Here is a 19054-nt window from a genome sequence, read left to right on the forward strand (position 1 = left end):
CTGTAATTGTACAATCATTGTTTCACCCCTGCACTGGGTGATGGGGAATGGACTTTGCTTCGCGTGGAAAGTTGGAAACTTATGTGAAATCATACAATAATAGACCTCGTTCCACCACGTTCCACCCTGCAAGCACCAGGTGGTGTAGGATGGACCTTGCTTTATGTGGAAAGTAGGAAACCTATAGGCCATATGGAACCATTTTAATGTAATAAATTGTATACAAAAATGAAACTTGAACCATGACTTCAACAATTACATATGTCAAGGCCATTGAAGCTGGGTTCAATTAGAAGTGGCGTCCGTATAATGAGACAAACACATGGACTACGTTTAGGCGGCCTGATTTATGCCAAAATTATAACTTTGGCGTAAATTGGATCGTGTAAACATAGTCATTGCTTCAGTTTTCTGGTGTCAGGATATAACGTGATGTATATATTTGATAAATGTATTTAATCAAAATATCTATACTAAGTGAATTTTAATTTATTTGGCCAGAGTTATTTTGAGAGTATAAGTGGCATTTGTTCCTATTACATTAACAAATAAATTAACATTTTATCTTTTTTATCACACGGTCCATCAGTCTGAAAATTATTGTAATTTCTGATTGGAATATATCCTTCAAATTACTATAGCTTTTTTTTATTATGAAAATTATAGGATTTAAGGAAGTAGGGAATATTAATATATTTAATACAGTGTTTTTAGTAAATTTTATAATTAGAAATAAAAGTGACTTTGTGCAAAAATAAGTGAAAAATATGCAGACGAAAAATATTATCTTCTTGCAGTTTATGTCACAGTTTATTGAACATTTTGTATATTAGCACAATACATTTAATATGTAATTCTCGCAGTAAATATATTTATTATATAGAACATTTTTCCAGATAGTAGGATCAGCTGAATTATGCCAGAAAATATCAGAGGGCTTACATCAAAGTGCGAGAGAAAGGAAGTGGCATATATCTGTACATCAGTGTGAATCTGTTAACGACGTTATAAAAGCGAGGATAGATATCTCTGTGGATTTTATCATTTTTGCTTTTGACTTAAGAGCTTCGCACACTTTGTCAGAAGTAAGTTTCTTTTGTACAAATAATTTTTAACGTAATTTTATTATATTAAATAGTTTTTTATCTTTAGTTATTTATTATTAATTAATGATTATATATTGAAAGAAATCTATGTTTATTATTGTTAATAATTTTTAAGATAGAAGCTAACATAGCCACGATAGATGAATACTATATAGTCTCTGGTGCAGCCTGCCTAGTAAATTGCAATGGAATATCTAATGTCATGGGATTGATCCATAAATCAAAGAAACTTTGTCACAAGTATAATATTCGTTTTCTCTCCGCTAACATTTCTGTAAGTCTATGTTGAAAGTTATATTACAAATTTCATACATTATAATTTATATTTGTTAATTATATGTATTTAAAAGTATATTTTTTATTTTAGAATACGCAAGCCTGCTTCTTTTTAGGAAGTAGACTCCTCAATATAACGGAAGGAATATTGGGATTAAACAGCGGTATACCAGTTATTGGAACTGTCGCACAGTATAACTAGGTTACAGAGAGAGAGAGAGAGTGAGGCGTTACCTAGGGTGATTCGCAGGTAATTTACATCACATTTTCTCTCAAAAATTAAATGTTAGACTGTGTGCGTTGAAGAACCGTTATCAATTGTCAATAATATTATTTAGATCATTAAAACCAGCATTGAGATGAAAAAGTCGAGTGGTAAGGCGTACGCTTCTAGTCAGGAGGACAGTGAGAATGACAGCGACGTAACAGAATGCAGCATCGGAAGCAATTCCACCGCTGGCACTCATCGTAGCGATACGCCCACTCGCAGCGCTCGTTACAAACGGAAGGGTCGTCGCAGGAGTAAAACAGCAAAGTACAAACCTTCTACAGACAAGCCATTGTATAAGTACTGCTGTAGCGTCAAGGAAGATCATGGACAACCCTTATTTGGCGTACAATTCAATTATCATTTGAAGGAAGGCGAACCGTTGATATTTGCCTCTGTAGGTAGCAATCGCGTAAGCATCTACGAGTGTCCGCAGAGCGGAAATATACGGCTGCAACAATGTTACGCCGATCCGGATACAGAAGAGAACTTTTACACGTGTGCATGGACATACGATGATCCTGGGAAGCCTTTGTTAGCTGTGGCGGGATCACGCGGAGTCATCCGAGTTATTAGTGCCTCGACAATGACTTGCATCAAGCATTATATTGGCCACGGTCATGCGATAAACGAGCTGAAGATTCATCCCAAGGATCCAAACATCCTGTTGTCTGCATCGAAAGATCATGCTTTAAGATTATGGAACATTAAAACGGACGTGTGCATCGCGATCTTTGGTGGCGTGGAGGGCCATCGAGACGAAGTCCTGAGCGCCGATTTCGATATAAGAGGCCAAAGGATTATCTCGTGCGGAATGGATCATGCTCTTAAGTTATGGTCCTTGGACAAACCAGACATGCAGGAAGCGATAAAACAGTCCTATCATTGCAATCCCACCCGCAACGGCAGGCCCTTTGACTCGATACTCCAACATTTCCCGGACTTCACAACTCGCGACGTTCATCGAAATTACGTCGACTGCGTCAAGTGGTTCGGCGACTTTATCTTGAGCAAGTCCTGCGAAAACTGTATCGTGTGCTGGAAACCGGGTAGACTCGAGGACTCGCAGCTACGCAGTGGAGAAACGAGCGCGACGGTTTTACACCGTTTCGAGTTTAAAGAATGTGACATTTGGTTTATACGTTTCTCCATGGATTTCTGGCAGCGCACGATCGCCCTGGGGAATCAAGTCGGTCGCACTTACGTTTGGGATTTAGACGTGGACGAGCCCGGGCAAGCGCGCTGTTGGTCCCTTCAGCATCCCCGTTGCACCGCGCCAATTCGACAAACCAGCCTAAGCCGCGATGGCTCCGTGTTATTGTGCGTCTGCGATGACGCGACAATCTGGAGGTGGAATCGCGACCACTAACTCTACTCAAATCCATTTTACCATGACTAAGAAAACGTGCCTTTTCGTGCTAAGCTATATTGAATATTTGTGCTTTTTTTATAGCAATCAGTTAAATCTAGGCGAAACTTAATCTATTAATTCAGAATCTTGAAACACAAATGCAGTACATGTACGCGCATATATAATCAAAAAAGTAAGATTCCTGACGAATTGCCGAAAATTGAACATTTGTAACAGATTGGTATTCTCGACGGTTTTCGATGTAGCTGTAAAATTTTACATTATAACAAAGTTACGATTTAACTACGAAAGTATATCTAGAATTATAAATGAATGAGATTATAAAAAATAGAAAATGTTTTTGTTATATCTTTTGCGATATATCACAAACGATATTTGTATGTAGAGGAATTAATTCTGTTTTATAACTTGAAAAGATTTGTATAATTTGTCCAGAAGTGACTGCCTTCAATTAATTGTAATGCAATTTTCACGCTAAATATAATCTAATTTCAAGATCAGACAACACTGTTAGCAACAGTATCATTTTTATATCTTTGTAAAACAATAAAATTAATAAACAGAGCTCGTATTATTATTACTGTTTAATTATTAAGATCGGATTGCAGGTGTGTATTGTATTTATTATTTCGATGGGAAAGAGAGTGATCTCTCCAACAAAAAATAATTTCAAGTTGAACAGTTGGCATCATTGGCATCACCCAGCACCATCAGCATTACCGAAGTTACACGTTACGAACTGTCATTCGTTTGTACAAATCCCGAATCCCACTAACCGCTACACGACTACACGAGATTAGAAGATGAACGTTACACGTGTCGCGTGCTGTGATGTTAAGAGTTAGAAGAGAGTTTCTATTATTGTAGAAAAATATACCTAAAAGTCATTGCGATTTTGTCGATACTCAACGCACAAAGTAAGACATTTTCTTTCAAATTAATACGCGTGTGAAAGATTGCACAGTAAATACGCTTTATTTCTCGTGAGAGACACTGTTTGAAATTTACATTTCCTTGTAGATGAGAACTTTGCTGTTTTTTGGTCTATTTCTGATGGTTGCCGATGTGGAGCCCAAAGAAGTCGATCTGAAGCATTTGAGATGTTTAGGTAAAAGATCAATGCCAATTTATGTCGATCCCATTTTAACAATTAATAATAATAAATTTATCAAATAATAATTCTTGTATCTTACAGTTTGTAGGGCAACTATGAGAGAATTGGAGGAAGAAGTGCTCAGAGCTAATCCGAACAAATTAATCGACGTAGGTAATTTTAGGATGGACGCTCAAGGAAATACCATAAGTAAGAAGGTAAGAGGATCAAGAAAATGTTAAGAAAAAAATGGATTATTCGTGTTAAGTTTATTAAGAATATTTTTGCTGCTTTTATGTACTTGTAAATCCATTCTTTTGTTTCATATATTTAATTTTTATAATAGAGAATTTGGAATGTTATTTTCAGATTCCATTAGGTCAGTCGGAAACGCATATTTCAATGTTACTGGACAATATCTGCGACAAGTTAGCTGATTACGTGAGAGCGACGAGGAAATCCGACAATCAGTTAACGATCTTCAACCTCATGTCCCCGTCAGGTGGTATGAATCCTATGATGAGCGAAGTAGATATAATTCAAGATGGTGATTTAAATAAGAGCCTCCAGCATTACGTGAGTGCTGCACGTTACATTTTACGTTAACCGAAGATACGTTCTTTTCCATTAATTTGAATCGATTTTCAGTGCAGCGCTATAGTGAGTGAATTTGAGGAAGATATAGTGTCATTATACGTCAATAGCATGCAAAATAAGGAAAAGGAATTTTGCACAAAGATTTCGCGTATCTGCAACGAGAATTATGTCGATGATGAAGACGACGATGATAGCGACGATGGTGATAATTATGTTGATGCAGATTTTGACATAGATAGAGATGAATTGTAAATGCATTTGGAATAATTTTTACAGAAATATTACTTTATATGTGTAAGTAAAAAGAGAAGTAGATATTAAGTATATACCTAATTCAGCTGTTTTCATCTTGCGAAAAATTCTATGAATATTAATAAGAATAATAAATATTCCACATTTTACAATGCAATTAATTACTCTCAATATTTCAAACTTATTACGATTAAATGCTAAAATGCTAAAATGTATAATTGTGATTTAAACGTGCAACATAAAGGCAACAGAGATTTATCGCAGAGAGTATTTCGACAGTTATAAAAATATAATTACATATTTATATTATAAAAATGTATAAAAGAGAAAAAATTAAATAAATATTTTCTAAATGGTCTAAATAATCTAAATATCTATGTGTATTATAATATGCGAAGCGTATATATGCACGTGCATGTGTACCGACGTTATTGCAGTTTTATCGATAATACTATCGTTACCGTCGCACGTGTGAGCCCTGCAAAACCGACGAATGCAAATGCTAAAGACAGACAGCGCTAAAGAACAGTCTCCTCTTATCCGAGAGAGGAGTATAAGCAGCTTTGGTGTTCGATGGTATTCAGGTACTTCAGGTTCGGGTCAATCGGGTCTCTCGCCTGACTTCTCGTCTCGTTCTCGTCGTTCTCGTCAGACAGAAGGTGTCAGAAGGAGACGGGATTTAGGAGCGATCCCGGGTGAGAGAGCTGGTGAGAGCTGAGAGCTTCCAGCCGAGATCAGCTTCCGTCTCGGCGTATTTCGACGCGTGTGCGTACGCGTTTGTGTATGTACGTACACGCGTTCGCGTGGACGATGACGGTGTCGGTCCATTTGTTTCGGGAACAACGTCGAGAGCGCGCGTGAGCCGAGAGGAAGGCCCATCCGTCCGTCCGTTCGTCCGTCCGTCCGTCGAACATATGACCGTAGCCCCCCTGCCGACGGCCGGAGGCGAGGGCGAGGGCGAGGGCGCGCGTCGTGGTGCGTGGTGAGAACGTCGTCGGTTTCTGGGAAGCGCGAAGCGCGATCGTTCGCCCGACTCCGCGCGGAAATGACAAAGCGCGCCCCACACGCGCGTCAGCAGTGAAAAGACCGTTCGCGATCGCGGACTCCGGTAATCCCGAGCGGTAGGCAGCGGAGAGCGCGGCGTCAGACATGAGTTCCGTCTGGAAACGGCTGCAGCGGGTGAACAAGAGAGCCGCCAAGTTTCAGTTCACCGTCTCTTACCATGAGGTCACGCTAGAGACGACGACGAAGTGGTGAGTGACGCCGATTCCTGGTTCCTGGTTTCTGGCGAGAGCTTCCTTTCGCCGCGGCCTTCCGCTGAATCCGGACCCTATCCGAATAGAAACTAACATTAATTGCTCCTCATTTCAACGAGGGTCTAAAGTCTAAAATGTGTTATTGTCGTCTGCTTCTGGAAACAGAAGCGATTACTTTTGGGAAGAAAAGCAATAGGAATTTTTCTTCTTTTTAAATTAATATTTTGGAAGTAAAAGAATCAAGTGATATATGTATATGTCAATATAGATTGCTGTCTTGCGTTCAAATTTTTGCATATTGTAAATTATATTGCGCTCCAGGAAATGTGTGTTTATGTTTATGACAATGCAATTTAGATGACATTTTTTAATTAATATAACTATGCACATATCTTGGAAAGACTGTATATATATGAAATAATTGCAATCTATTATAAGATTAAAAACTGTATATAATCTGTAGAAATATATTATTTGTCCACTTTATCAGGAGAAAAAGTATATAAAGATAATAATATTTTCTAGGAAACCAAACAAACTGAGCGTTGTTTGGACAAGACGTAGCAGAAGAGTTAGTTCGGAGCCCTTAGACTGGGAGCCATGTTTGAGCGATCCCCTGAAAGGCATTATAAGCTGGGCAGTTCCCGACAATCACACCGTCTCTGTGACACTATTTAAAGATCCGCGAACGCACGAGCTAGAAGACAAGGATTGGACATTTGTTATCGAAGATGTGAGTATAGAAGGCTGGTACACTTGTGAAAGAATATAGCACAATGGTGTATTGTTCTATTTACGAGCAGGTGTCGTCGACGGGAAAAAGGCGTCATGTCGCTGCCACTAATATAAATATGAAAAAATATGCAACCCTAGAATCTAGTCAGCAACAACTCAAATTGGACTTGAAGCCAACGTCTAAAAAAATTGTTAGCTCTACACTCGAATGCACTTTATCATGTGTGTTTCTGCGAGAGGGCAAAGCGACGTAAGTGTGCAGTTTACTTTCATTCACATGCTGCTAATTAATTTCATAAGCTTGGTGGAAGCACTTGTGTCATTTATGTAACTAAATGTATATCAAACAGGATAGGTATTAAATAATGCATTTTAAAGATAGTATGCTGAGTCTATCGGTTTACCTGAAAATATTTGTTATTAAAGTGCCATTTATTTGGATTCATTGTGGTAAATGCTTATTCACTAATTATTTGTATTTGTATTTTATTTATTATTTTTTTATTTTTTTTTACATACCTCTAAGACCCAGTTTCATAAGTGTCGGTTAACTTTTAATCTTAGATTAACTCACTCTTTGCTTCCTTCTAACGTCCCCCTTAGAAAAAGACGAAGAGTGAGTTAATCTAAGATTAAAAGTTAACCGACACTTGTGAAACTGGTCCTAAGAGGGTTGGCCACTTCTCTACCTTGTTAGTGTTTCCCACTTACAAGGGGGTACTTATTTTTTTAGGGACGAAGATATGCAAAGTATGGCTAGTTTAATGTCGGTTAATAATAATAGCGACATTGCGCCGTTAGATGATTTTGATAACGAAGATATACCTGAAGACGTTGAGGAAGTGTCGGTAAAAAATTTGGACGAGATTTTAGATATTTCAGCTCAACTTGATTTAATGACTAGCAGTCTTACTGAAAGTGAATTACCCAGTAGTCCTATAAGTGGTGAGTAATGATCCTTGCTTCTTATTGAAACTGCATCAAATGTAAAACTTGTAATTGCTATCTTAATTTTAACTTTTTGCTTTATCAATTTTAATGTAATTTATGGAATTTATCAAATTTACTAATAAAATATATAATGTGTATAGTGGCAAGTTTATCAAAGGATGATACAACTCCTGTAAACGATGGAGAGCATTTTATACGCGACATTAGTCTAACAGGAATTGGAGATACTTTAAAAGAAAAATCACCCATAAAAGACAATGTTGCCGTTGAGAATGAGTACGTATAGTTACGATATTACATACTTTACGAAATAGCGCGCATGTGCGCTAATAGAGTATAATATTAAAATAACATACTCGATAATAATAACTAAATATTACGTTCGCAAAGAGTTTAGTATATATATTTCTTTCACTTACAACGAACAAAGGTATCATTCTATTTAACACAGTAAATGTAATAATTACAAATTCAACATCTTTGCAGTAAAAACATTGAACATAGCACATTGAGATTGCCGCTGCAACCATTGGATCTTAAAAAAAATGACGCAAATGTTCCAAGACTGAAAGAGATTACTCCCGGACAAGATCTATTGGAATGGTGTAAAGAAGTTACAAAGGATTATCCCGGCGTCAAAGTCACCAATCTGACGACATCTTGGAGAAATGGAATGGCGTTTTGCGCGATTATTCATAATTTTAGACCTGATCTGATGTAAGTATTCTTATAAGCTTCATCTTTATCGGATGTCGTAATTATCATAAAGTATTTCATTCTTCGCGCTACCTTTTCTTGGAACAAAATGTCAATAGACAATCTTGGCCATATGCCAGTTATTTTATTCGCGTATTCCATTAATAAACACTTTGAAATCGTCATTGTCTTGTGTCGAGTAACTCGTGCCAACATTTTGATGATTATTTTTGATGCTGGAAAGGTCGACGCATTTGTAATATTTATAGCAACACATGTGATAAAAGTTTTATTGCATCTTGATCAAACTGAATAATACTTGAAATAAAAACTTGTAGAGACGTCGATTCCTTATTGCCGCACGATGTTAAAGGCAATTGTAAGAAAGCGTTTGATGCGGGTGAAATTTTGGGCATACCCAGAGTTATCGAACCAGCTGACATGGATATATTAACGGTACCTGATAAATTAGCTGTGATGACATATTTGTATCAATTAAGAGCGCATTTTACCGGCCACGAATTGGAGGTATTTCAAAAAAATACTAAATTTTCTTATGTAATGACTTTATCTAATTATTTTATATTTGTTTGTTTTTTTCCCCCATATCTTTGCACAGTACTATATCTAATACTACAGACAGCATAATATGACTAATAATATATTATTCTTTTAAAAAATCTAGGTACATCAAATAGGTAAAACAACAGACGAGTCATCTTATATGATTGGCAGATTTAATACAGACAACAATACGGACGTAAGTGTCCAACTGTTTGGTCAGGAGATTATTAACTTACGGAAAAAGGAACAGATTGATCAAAGAAACAATAAAGCAGAAAGTAACCGAAGGTAAATATATTCTCAATGACGTTATGTAATCTGTCGAATGGTCAAAGCACATTCTTAGCAGAAACATTTATCGGGAACAAGATTAGAAATTGCAATTCATTATTGTAGGTCGAATCCGTTCGATAATAAGAAGGATGACATTTGCATCGACTCGTTAAAAAACAAGTTGCACTTGAGCCTGAACACGGACAATCAGGATCACGATCAATGTAACAAAGACAAATCACCATCCAGCGTGAAGGAGGTCAAGGATATCATATTGGCCAGCTCAAAGAGCATTCTGGGCAAGGTGCTATCGCCGACCAAGGAAAAGTACTCATCGAGAGAGAAGGTACGTAGAAATACGTACTGGCTGAACTCGAGTGAATTTCGACGTTGCGATTATTCCCGAGAATTGTCTAGAGAAACGTCGCGTATAATATTCGACGGAATTCGCGCGCAAATTTCTTTCGTTGTGAGGAAATGAAATACCAATTTACCGTAGAGCAAGTCTCCGCCGAGAGTGCAACAAGCGCAGCAACGTCCGATACTTATGACACGCCGGCAATTAACCGATCCGTTCGGCTCCGACGACGAAGAGGAGAACATACAGATAATCGATGACAAATGGTCGCAATCGATCTCGCTTACCAAATCGCAAAGTCCGGTCCGTGATGTCAGTATATACGAGATTGCGCAGACTGTCGCTTTTTATGCATTCCTTCTGTTATACCTCGCTGCATTAACAATAAACCCATAACGCGCACTGTTGTATCTCTTTCTGTTATTTCTTTTCACCGGCGGATTATGTCAAAATGTATTGTCTACATCTACCAGGATCTGTTACTTTACTTTTTGTTCATTATAAGCGAACAGATTATAAATCGCGCTTCTTGGCGGTAGGGGAATTATGCCTACATAATATACGCGTATAACTGCATGTAAATATGCATGAGGAAATCGCGCATATGTTCCGCGATGCACGAGCTGTCTCATAAGCTTTGCTTTAAAAGTTCCTTAGAGCAATTTTAACGATTTTATTTTTCGATCAATTTTAATATATTTGTAATTTTATAATTGCTTTTAAATTATCAAGATGTTTAATTTGAAATTTAAATGTTGTAAAAAATACATTTGTAAGAGATAGACCTCTGGACTTAATGCCTAAAACCTTGCGCATTTTATAACAGAGCGTCAAGTAATATATCAAGAAAAATCATAATTTATTTCAGCAAGATTTAGTTTCTTTATTTGTGGATTTCATGCTTTTTTCTTAATGTAACGCGTTTTTAAGAACAATACAAAAATTGTTTACTCTATGCCATAATTAGAATATCTGACTAAAAACCATTTGTAAATTTAATAATTTTATATAATGCAATTACATTGTTGCTTTAATAATCTGCGTTTATTGATTTTTACCGCGTGCGAAATATTCTTAGTCTGAATCGTATATTTATGAAGAAGCTTTGCAACAATACCGTGACACAACAAAGCTATGCAAAAATATTGAGAATAGTCTTTTGTAGGATTCAGTAAACTCTGACGATAGAGGAAGTCGAGGTAGTTCCGAATGTCAAGGTGCATCGCCGCCGTATGGAGAACAACGTTCACAACATGTAATTAACAATATCTGCTTTTAATATCGCTTGCTAATAACGTCATGCCATATCAATATCTTAACAAAACCAAAGTTATTTAAAACAAATAAACGAAAATTTTATAAATGTTCAATAGTCAAGCTAATCGTTTCTATTATCTTTTTGTATTAGCCATTAGTTAGTCGGCACGATGAATTACGAGAACGAGCGAGGCAACTCTTAGAACAAGCCAGAAACCAGACGAAGCCAGCCGGGTTTGTTTCCGCCGCGATCAGTCCTGTCGAGGTTCTACATTTTTATTTACATAGTGTTAAAGAATTTTCTATCAATCGAGCATTTCTCGAGGAATATGATATTGTGGACATCTATGTATGTGTAACATACTTTGCAGATACAGAACGACGACGAGAGGCAACAGCAGTTGCGAGAAAGGGCGAGACGTTTGATTGCGGAAGTGAAAATGGGCGTCGCTGTGACTCCGAGTCAACTGAGTGATGATAACAACAGTGATAGACGATCGATAGACGATCAGAATAATAGTCCTAGACGCAGCATTACGCCATCGACACCCGGTGATCGGATCAGTATAAAGGTACTGTAAATAGTCCATGCGATATTATCTACTTTTTCGATATCTTGTTTTTACTTAATTATATAACAACGAAAAATTATAACTAATTTTTTTAGTCTGAGTACAATGGAAATATATTGGGGAACTCGAGTGTGATAGATGGAGAGAAGAAAACTGGTTCGCCTTTATATTCCTTCTCCAAAATCATTGAAAGAATCTCACCCGATAAAGGCAGTCCCGACAGAACTCCATACACACTTCGCGGGGTATGTTAACTTGAATTATTAATTTGACTCCGGTATATAATTAAAGAAGTTGTGAATATACAGTACTTGAAACAATTTGTATATACTGAATTGCTTATATTTATCGAGTTTCAATGTTTAATTATCTTTTATTGTAATTTGATATTTTAGTTGGGTAAAGACATGACATCATATATTCAAAACGAGCTCGAAGCACTTGAAAGAGAGCAGAATCAGATTGACATACAAGCTGGTAAGCTTGAAAAGCAATTGAGAGCAGCCATGGAGAGCGATGACGAAGACGAAACGGAAAGACTGATGTCTCTGTGGTTCACACTTGTTAACAAAAAAAATGCGCTCTTAAGAAGACAAATGCAATTAAACATATTGTAAGTGATTCATTGATTCAAACATAATATACTTTATGTATTTTTAATTTCGATTAAAAATTGGATAGGATGATTATAATAATATAAAATCTAAATAATTGGACTTTAAATAGAGCTTTTTATCTTTAGGGAAAAAGAAGACGATTTAGAGCGAAGATTTGAACTCTTGAATCATGAATTAAGAAGCATCCTCGCGGTGGAAGATTGGCGGAAAACACCCGAGCAAAAAATGCGCGAAAACTTACTATTAGAGGAATTAGTGTCCATTGTGAACAAAAGGGATGAATTGGTGCATCATCTCGATACACAAGAGAGAGCGTAAGTGTATAATAATAGATATGTGTTACGTTATTACTTATCTAAAGTCATTAAATTTTGTTTTTTTTCAAATAAATTTTAGCATTGAGGATGATGACGAGATAGAGCGCGATTTATCTCGCGCTGGATTAGCTCAACGAAACAAAAATTGCGTTGTGCAATGAGGAGTTAGTTATCTATCGCGTTTTTTTCAACTTGTGAAGGTAAATTATGTATATTATATAGCATATTTTAAAAAAATGAAAAATCGATAATAAATACAATCCAATTTATTATTTGTATAAGATTATTCATGTTCTACCTATCTTTTCATTAATTTTGGTAATTAATTTTGCTATTAAATAAATTTAAAAAATTTAATTTTTTAATCTTTAATTTATTAAAGTTTTATTAAATTTCTTTACTTTTATTATTAAATAGCTTTCTGATTAAAGCAGATTAGTTTTTAATACGAGACAATTTACAGTGATCTTCCTAATTTACTCATCTGAGTCTTCTATTTCCCAAAATCCTTTTTTAAGAAATAGTAATAATCAAACGTACGAATTTTTTTTTGCAGGCATGACCCATGTTGCTGTGGTGTTGCCAAAAAGTCGACAAAATTAGATGTTGGAGAGTTAAGTGTGACATTTCATAGTTTACGATTAGATTATTTTTAGAGACTCTTTTTTATTATGCATTGTAGATTAATTTATTATAAGGTAAATTAAACAAATTTCTCGTTTTCTTTGTTTTTAATATAAGCTTATTGATCAATGAAAGAAGAAAAGAAATCGGAAAACGTCGAATTATCAAATAATGATTGAATGTTTTTTTGTATATTATCGAACACTATATCCATTGTGTAATATAAACATTTTATGCTTCAAGTGAAATATTGCGCGTTAATAGGACTGTGCGCAAATATGTATATGAAACGACAAGTGCTATGGAGTGAGAAATCGTGTAGAACAGTTTACAATCAGTAAGCAGACGAAAGAGATATAATTTTTCTTTTTTGAATACAATACGAGGCGTTAGCAAGATAAGAGTGAACGCAAATAGACAGGAGCTCGGAAAGAATGGAAATTAGTGATAAGAATATGTTTTGATGAGATATAAAGATCTAATTACAAAGCTATTTAGTGTTATATATTTTAAAAGATTTTGTTTATATATAAATTAGTAGTTGGTTCAAGAGAATATAAATTGAATACAGTTCTTTTTCTCGGAAATGAACTTTAGGCATTTGATTTATACGAAAAATTTATTTTATGGCTTAATTGCTAAGAGATTTAATACCGGAAAGCCAAAGAAAGTTAAAGTGAGTTGTTATACAAGAACACGTGAGAGATACGTAAAAAGCAATTTAGCAAATATATTTCGCGACATTATCGAAGCAAATCGATTTACGGAAAATTAATTATGGAACTATTGCGGAAAATGGATCACGTCGGCGTTATGTATAGTTTTTGTATTCGCAACGGTCGTTCCCATCAAGCATTCACATGTACTCTATTTGTGCCATATGAACGAATTGATATACTTTTTACATCCTACTACTACTTGACGGGTTTGTACAAATGCAGGGAAATGCATTAAAAACAAATCCGATAATTTTATTGACAGTAGGCGATTTTGAAAGAAATCGTAGATTAATTTTTACTAAGACTAATTCTTATATGTGGTATATCTGCGTGTAATAAGAAAATATTATGTTAACTATAACTTTCTATAACAAAATGGTACGTTATATTTAAGTGTTTTGACTAAATATTATATGTAATGAAAAGAAACAAATTCATCCGCTCAATAATTTTTCGGCTTAACGGATCTTCGAGACAGAAAATTATAACGAATATTTTACATTCGTTGTTCCGTTTGAAAACGTGAACTGGCTGATAAGTAATTATCGTCTTTTTATAACTGCTACAAATGCGAAACTGTTGACAAATATTGTGACAAAAAGTACATTTTCAGCACAGTTGCTCCGTAAAATGGAGAATAGAATACAGAGCAGGGTTTACCCGCAGAAAGCAATATATGGGATACAGATGTACATCTAGCTCTCATAATACAAGACAAAGTTATTTCTTTCTTTTATTGTGATTTTATCATAAAATCACAAATTTAATATTTAGATATTGAAAAAATACTCTAATTTTAATTCAAAATATCGATTTGTTTTATCAATATCCGTAGCACAACAAAAAATTTTTGAAAATTCATAATTTTTAGATAAAATTCATGAAATAAAGAGTTAAAAACAGAAATGTGTGGAGATTAGTTGTTTTCTGTGTGTTATGCTTGACAATTATAGTGCATGTTATCCAAATTTTTCACCGAACAAAGGATTAGAAGTTATGAATGCGTTTGTCGACGCCATTATACCTACAATCGTTCAATGTAGCATTATTCTTCGAAAATTGAAAATATGTTGTCTCTCTGTTGAATAATCTATATTTAAATAAATTATAAATTTTGCGTTAATATACGCAAACCAACAAACTATATATAATTATTATTAAATGCGCCGAAGACATTGCGCGAATGCTTGAAACATTGGAAAGTCGATACAATTGAGAGGACAGTACGACAATTGATTCGGATATATATGTGTATATATGTTCCAAGCAGACCATAAAACCGCCCTCCTAAAAGCATTATATAATTATCGAAACGTATTTAGAGTATATGCAATTAAAGCTTATGAGGACATTGGGGAATTATCTCCTCTTGACATCGTAATATATATCTATAATTAAATCGAGTATCATAGCATCTTAAACAATTTTATATTTTTACTTGTAACTTTGCTCCATGTATTTTTTTCGTTCTTGCAAGAAATCCGTTAAGCTAGAGTCATAGAATATTGCTGAAGTTGGTCCTTAGCAAAAGAGGAAATAGTTCTTGAAATATGTACGATTGGAATGTTGAGAAACAACAGATATATTCTAAGTTGGAAAGTGATCTCTGCTCTGTTAGACCGAGTGAATCGCTCATTATACGATCTCATTGCGGGGTTCAATGCATTCTAAAATTTAAATAGGCAATTGTAAACTAAATATATATGTATATTATACTGGCTCCAACACGGTATTTGAATTTCTCGCGGTCTAGGGGCAAACGTGACTAGGGGCTATCGATTAAACGACAAATAATTTAGCAATAATTTATTATTCTAGTGCCTATGAATACTTGTATGTTTATAAAACTGTAGCACACTGAGTTAATTTTAATTTATTTTACTCTGTACTACTATATGAAAGATAATTATTGTAAAGATAATCATTCTTGCCAATCCTGTAGTCTTGTGGAGATGTACCGTTCTATTTCCTTTGCCAATGTTAACCGTAATGTATGTGAGAATGTGAGCGAACAAAGGATAAAACGTATCATGCAATATTCGCCATTAATAAGGGAAGACTTATAAAGCACTGCAGAAGGAAACAATAAATATGATGTTGATGATACTAAGAGTGCCATTTTATTCTTATTATAATAATGAAAATCATGTATCTACAGAAATAGAATTAATCTTGGAATAAAAATGAACTTTATGTCGTTTGATATCTTGCATAAATAAATAATTAAATACTGAAGAATACAATGTAGCGTACTATGTAAGAGATATAAGATAGTAAAAATTGAAAGGAAGCAACAAAATTGTTGAGATGATATGATTTTATTAGATACTTGTAATGGCAGTGATGCTATGTACACCATGTATCGTTTTAAATGACTGCTCGTTACCTTTGTATTGGTGGTAACCGTGACAATATTTTGACTATAAATATCGATCGCGCTGTACATTACGAAAAGTTAAACAGATTATATATCTATCGTACACTAATTAGCAATAAAAGCAACGTATATTGCCGACATGTTGTTCTAAATAATACTTCATCAAATAAAGTTTACCAGACTAATTATCGAATTATGTGACGAGAAAAGTTTCTTTGGACATTTAGATAAAAATAAGCTTGAATGATAATACTATTGTTCCATAACTACCAATATATATTGGATTTTTCATCATCTTAGTTGAGATGAACAAAATTATCGCGCTTTCTTTCAATTATGAATTCTTTGATTTTTCATAGCTTTGGCATTGATAAAATTTCTGCTAATATTTAGCTAAAGACTCGCGTAACAATAAGTAATATTATGGAGCATGAAAACTGCGAATAACAGGTACAATGTACTTAATAGAGTTACGTTTCCAGCTTCATGTAATGTCAATAGAATTTTCCGATGACTATCGATTACAGAATTCATATCTTTTCTACATAGTTGGAAGGGAAAAGACCAGTCTTCCCTTTCAGTCTTCCGTGCCACCAACCACCTTCGTCTGAAAAAATATTGTCAATTGATTTTAACACGTAAGGAATTAATGCCATGAATGGGTTTTTTTCTGACAAATATATTACTCAAATTCACGATTTCTATTTTGTATCAATGGAATAAAAAATATTGCAGTAAGAAATTTTATACTTGTAATTATATATAGTCAACTTTGCTCTCTTTTTATGTATGTCGCTGCTGAATTTATTACTACTCATCATTATAGGTACATATAAACAAAATCAGATTGTAACAACTTACGTTCTTTGAGTACTTCTACAATGTCACCTTCCTTGAGCCCCAATTCGTCCAAATCTTGCGGCTCATAGTCGTATAAGGCTTTAACTTTTGGTAATCTCGGTGGTGCCGGTTTTTGAGGAGGCACTTTTTTGGCTACCGCATACGCAGCATTATCTTCCTTCCTCCTTCCTCGATCTGGCGTATTACTGACTTGTTTCGCACTCCATTCCTGGGACGTTTGCATTCCTTTATTGAGATCATCAGAAACCTTATCAGCATCCCAGATAGTCAAACCTGCGCAGACAGATTCCGAGCAGATCTTGCAATAAATTTTTGATTTTTCATGTCAGAAAGGCAACAAATTTCACACAATAGCTGCTGTATCAGATATTGTCAAACTGTTGCCAGAAATGCGACAAAGCTTGCTAACAGGCAGTATGATCAAATTGACAGCAGAAACCGTGGAGAGTTGGTTGCTGCGCGGTTTCTATTTCCAATCTACTTACATTGCCTGTTAGCAGGCTATGGTTTTGATATGAAATTTGATCAAATTTGCTGCCAATCTGTGCGCATACTGTTAACATTTTGCTTACTGGGTATATTATATTCTCTGTTAAGGGGTGGTAATTGGAATTCTGTAGGCTCGTGCGGTGGTGGTGGCTCCATGGGTGGTGGCTCCGTAGGTGGTGGCGGAAATTTTAGTATACCTTCGAATTATCCAAGAAAGATATAGATATATCTGAGCGAACTTTTACAGATGCTAATAATATTACCCGTTATGATAAAATAATGCCAATGAATGCGAGCGAATTAGAAATAACGGAGAAGGTACAAATTTGTTTAAATTTATACTTTATTAAATTTAATACGCTGCTGTCCACTCATTCTGTGAAGAGCTGAGTAGCAAAATTCTGAGTAGCAAAATTCTATTTAAATAAACGATTTCTCAAACTTTGTCACTTTGTAAGTTGATATCTCTGATATTGATATCAAATAGTGCTTTTTGTACATTTCTTCAATATTTTTTCAAATTAAATTCATCGAAACTTACCACGCGGTCTAGTATTACCACCCACGGCGGTCTGCTTGTCCCGTAGTTTGTTTGTGTTGTTTGTTCCATTTCTCACGTCCTTTGGAAATTGCATAGCCTGCATAGGTAATACATTTGGACGATTCGGTGGAATATTTGGTCTACCGTTTGGAGTCGTTCGTAAAGGCGCCACAGATCTTGTAGCTGCTACTGGATGAGGAGGAGGTCTCCCGATAATCGCTTGATTATTCTGGGGTGCGAGGATTGGAGCTAGATTGCACATTTGTGGTGCTGGACAAATCGGTCTCGAGACATTGTTGTGCAAACGAATGGATGATATTGATCGGTCCAAATTGGGCTCTGACATAAAAAAGATACAGATTTATATAGTTTTCAGTTATTTAACTATTACAGAACTGATATTGTGACTGCAGTTCCGCATGTAAGATTGAAAATTGAGAATTATCGTCTATCGAGGATCACTGACTGAAACTTACTCGATGTGTTCGGTAAACCTGGACCGATGTTAACACTGAGCACTTTGCCAGACGGTTTTAAAATCTCTTTATCGCCATAATCCGTTTGTATAAACTTTACATCCCTCGTTCCACCGCCACCCCAACCTTCCTTCTTCACTTTAAATTCCAAGCTAAAAGTAAATAGTTTTATTTTCAAACTTATAATGTCTTATATATGCTAATAATGACGTATGGAAAATATATGGAAAATAGCCGTACTTGTTGCTAAACCTAACATTTAAAAGATGACCGGTATCTTCCATAAACTTTTTGCTAAGGGAAAACAATAACTCCGTTTTGAATACACATTCTAACAAGCTGGCGTAGTCCTCTTTTACGTGAATTATTATGAAATTGTCCTGGAATGGAAAATACTGTCAAAATGC

The 19054-nt window shown here is 35.3% G+C and overlaps 4 protein-coding genes across 8 annotated transcripts in view; 3 read left to right on the forward strand and 1 right to left on the reverse strand.

The window, feature by feature from the left end:
• The first annotated feature begins 1537 nt into the window (after positions 1 to 1537).
• LOC112459782 (polycomb protein eed-like) lies at positions 1538 to 3599 on the forward strand. Its single transcript, XM_025024100.1, has 2 exons — positions 1538 to 1632; positions 1721 to 3599. Exon 2 carries the CDS (start codon positions 1742 to 1744, stop codon positions 3017 to 3019), a length of 1278 nt encoding a protein of 425 aa, XP_024879868.1. The 5' UTR covers positions 1538 to 1632; positions 1721 to 1741; the 3' UTR covers positions 3020 to 3599.
• A 109-nt stretch (positions 3600 to 3708) lies between these two features.
• Positions 3709 to 5312, forward strand: LOC112459783 (protein seele). The gene is made up of 5 exons (XM_025024101.1): positions 3709 to 3939; positions 4043 to 4130; positions 4218 to 4333; positions 4485 to 4691; positions 4764 to 5312. Exons 2-5 carry the CDS (start codon positions 4043 to 4045, stop codon positions 4962 to 4964), a joined length of 612 nt encoding a protein of 203 aa, XP_024879869.1. The 5' UTR covers positions 3709 to 3939; the 3' UTR covers positions 4965 to 5312.
• A 90-nt stretch (positions 5313 to 5402) lies between these two features.
• LOC112459776 (EH domain-binding protein 1) lies at positions 5403 to 13274 on the forward strand. 5 transcript variants are annotated; one of them, XM_025024086.1, is made up of 18 exons: positions 5404 to 6217; positions 6746 to 6953; positions 7024 to 7205; positions 7689 to 7900; positions 8047 to 8182; positions 8393 to 8623; positions 8941 to 9130; positions 9288 to 9454; positions 9563 to 9785; positions 9939 to 10109; positions 10963 to 11052; positions 11206 to 11319; positions 11426 to 11626; positions 11722 to 11871; positions 12022 to 12239; positions 12369 to 12557; positions 12640 to 12760; positions 13117 to 13274. In XM_025024086.1, exons 1-17 carry the CDS (start codon positions 6114 to 6116, stop codon positions 12719 to 12721), a joined length of 2868 nt encoding a protein of 955 aa, XP_024879854.1. In that variant the 5' UTR covers positions 5404 to 6113; the 3' UTR covers positions 12722 to 12760; positions 13117 to 13274. The 5 variants fall into 5 exon arrangements, with proteins under 5 accessions (XP_024879856.1, XP_024879854.1, XP_024879855.1 ...); XM_025024087.1 differs by having other exon boundaries at positions 9939 to 10100; XM_025024088.1 differs by lacking the exon at positions 10963 to 11052 and having other exon boundaries at positions 5403 to 6217.
• A 2726-nt stretch (positions 13275 to 16000) lies between these two features.
• LOC112459784 (unconventional myosin-Ie-like) overlaps positions 16001 to 19054 on the reverse strand; it is a 30107-nt gene continuing 27053 nt past the window's right edge. The window contains exons 17-22 of the mRNA XM_025024102.1: positions 18888 to 19027; positions 18648 to 18799; positions 18172 to 18510; positions 17714 to 17827; positions 17142 to 17414; positions 16001 to 16887 (exon numbers count right to left, since the gene is read on the reverse strand). Of these exons, the coding sequence (XP_024879870.1) occupies positions 16811 to 16887; positions 17142 to 17414; positions 17714 to 17827; positions 18172 to 18510; positions 18648 to 18799; positions 18888 to 19027 (1095 nt within the window). The 3' untranslated portion in view covers positions 16001 to 16810. The remainder of the gene's footprint in view (positions 16888 to 17141; positions 17415 to 17713; positions 17828 to 18171; positions 18511 to 18647; positions 18800 to 18887; positions 19028 to 19054) is intronic.

Source organism: Temnothorax curvispinosus, unplaced genomic scaffold (genome assembly GCF_003070985.1).
Source record: "Temnothorax curvispinosus isolate PA1 unplaced genomic scaffold, ASM307098v1 QBEX01010126.1, whole genome shotgun sequence".
NCBI lineage: Eukaryota > Metazoa > Arthropoda > Insecta > Hymenoptera > Formicidae > Temnothorax > Temnothorax curvispinosus.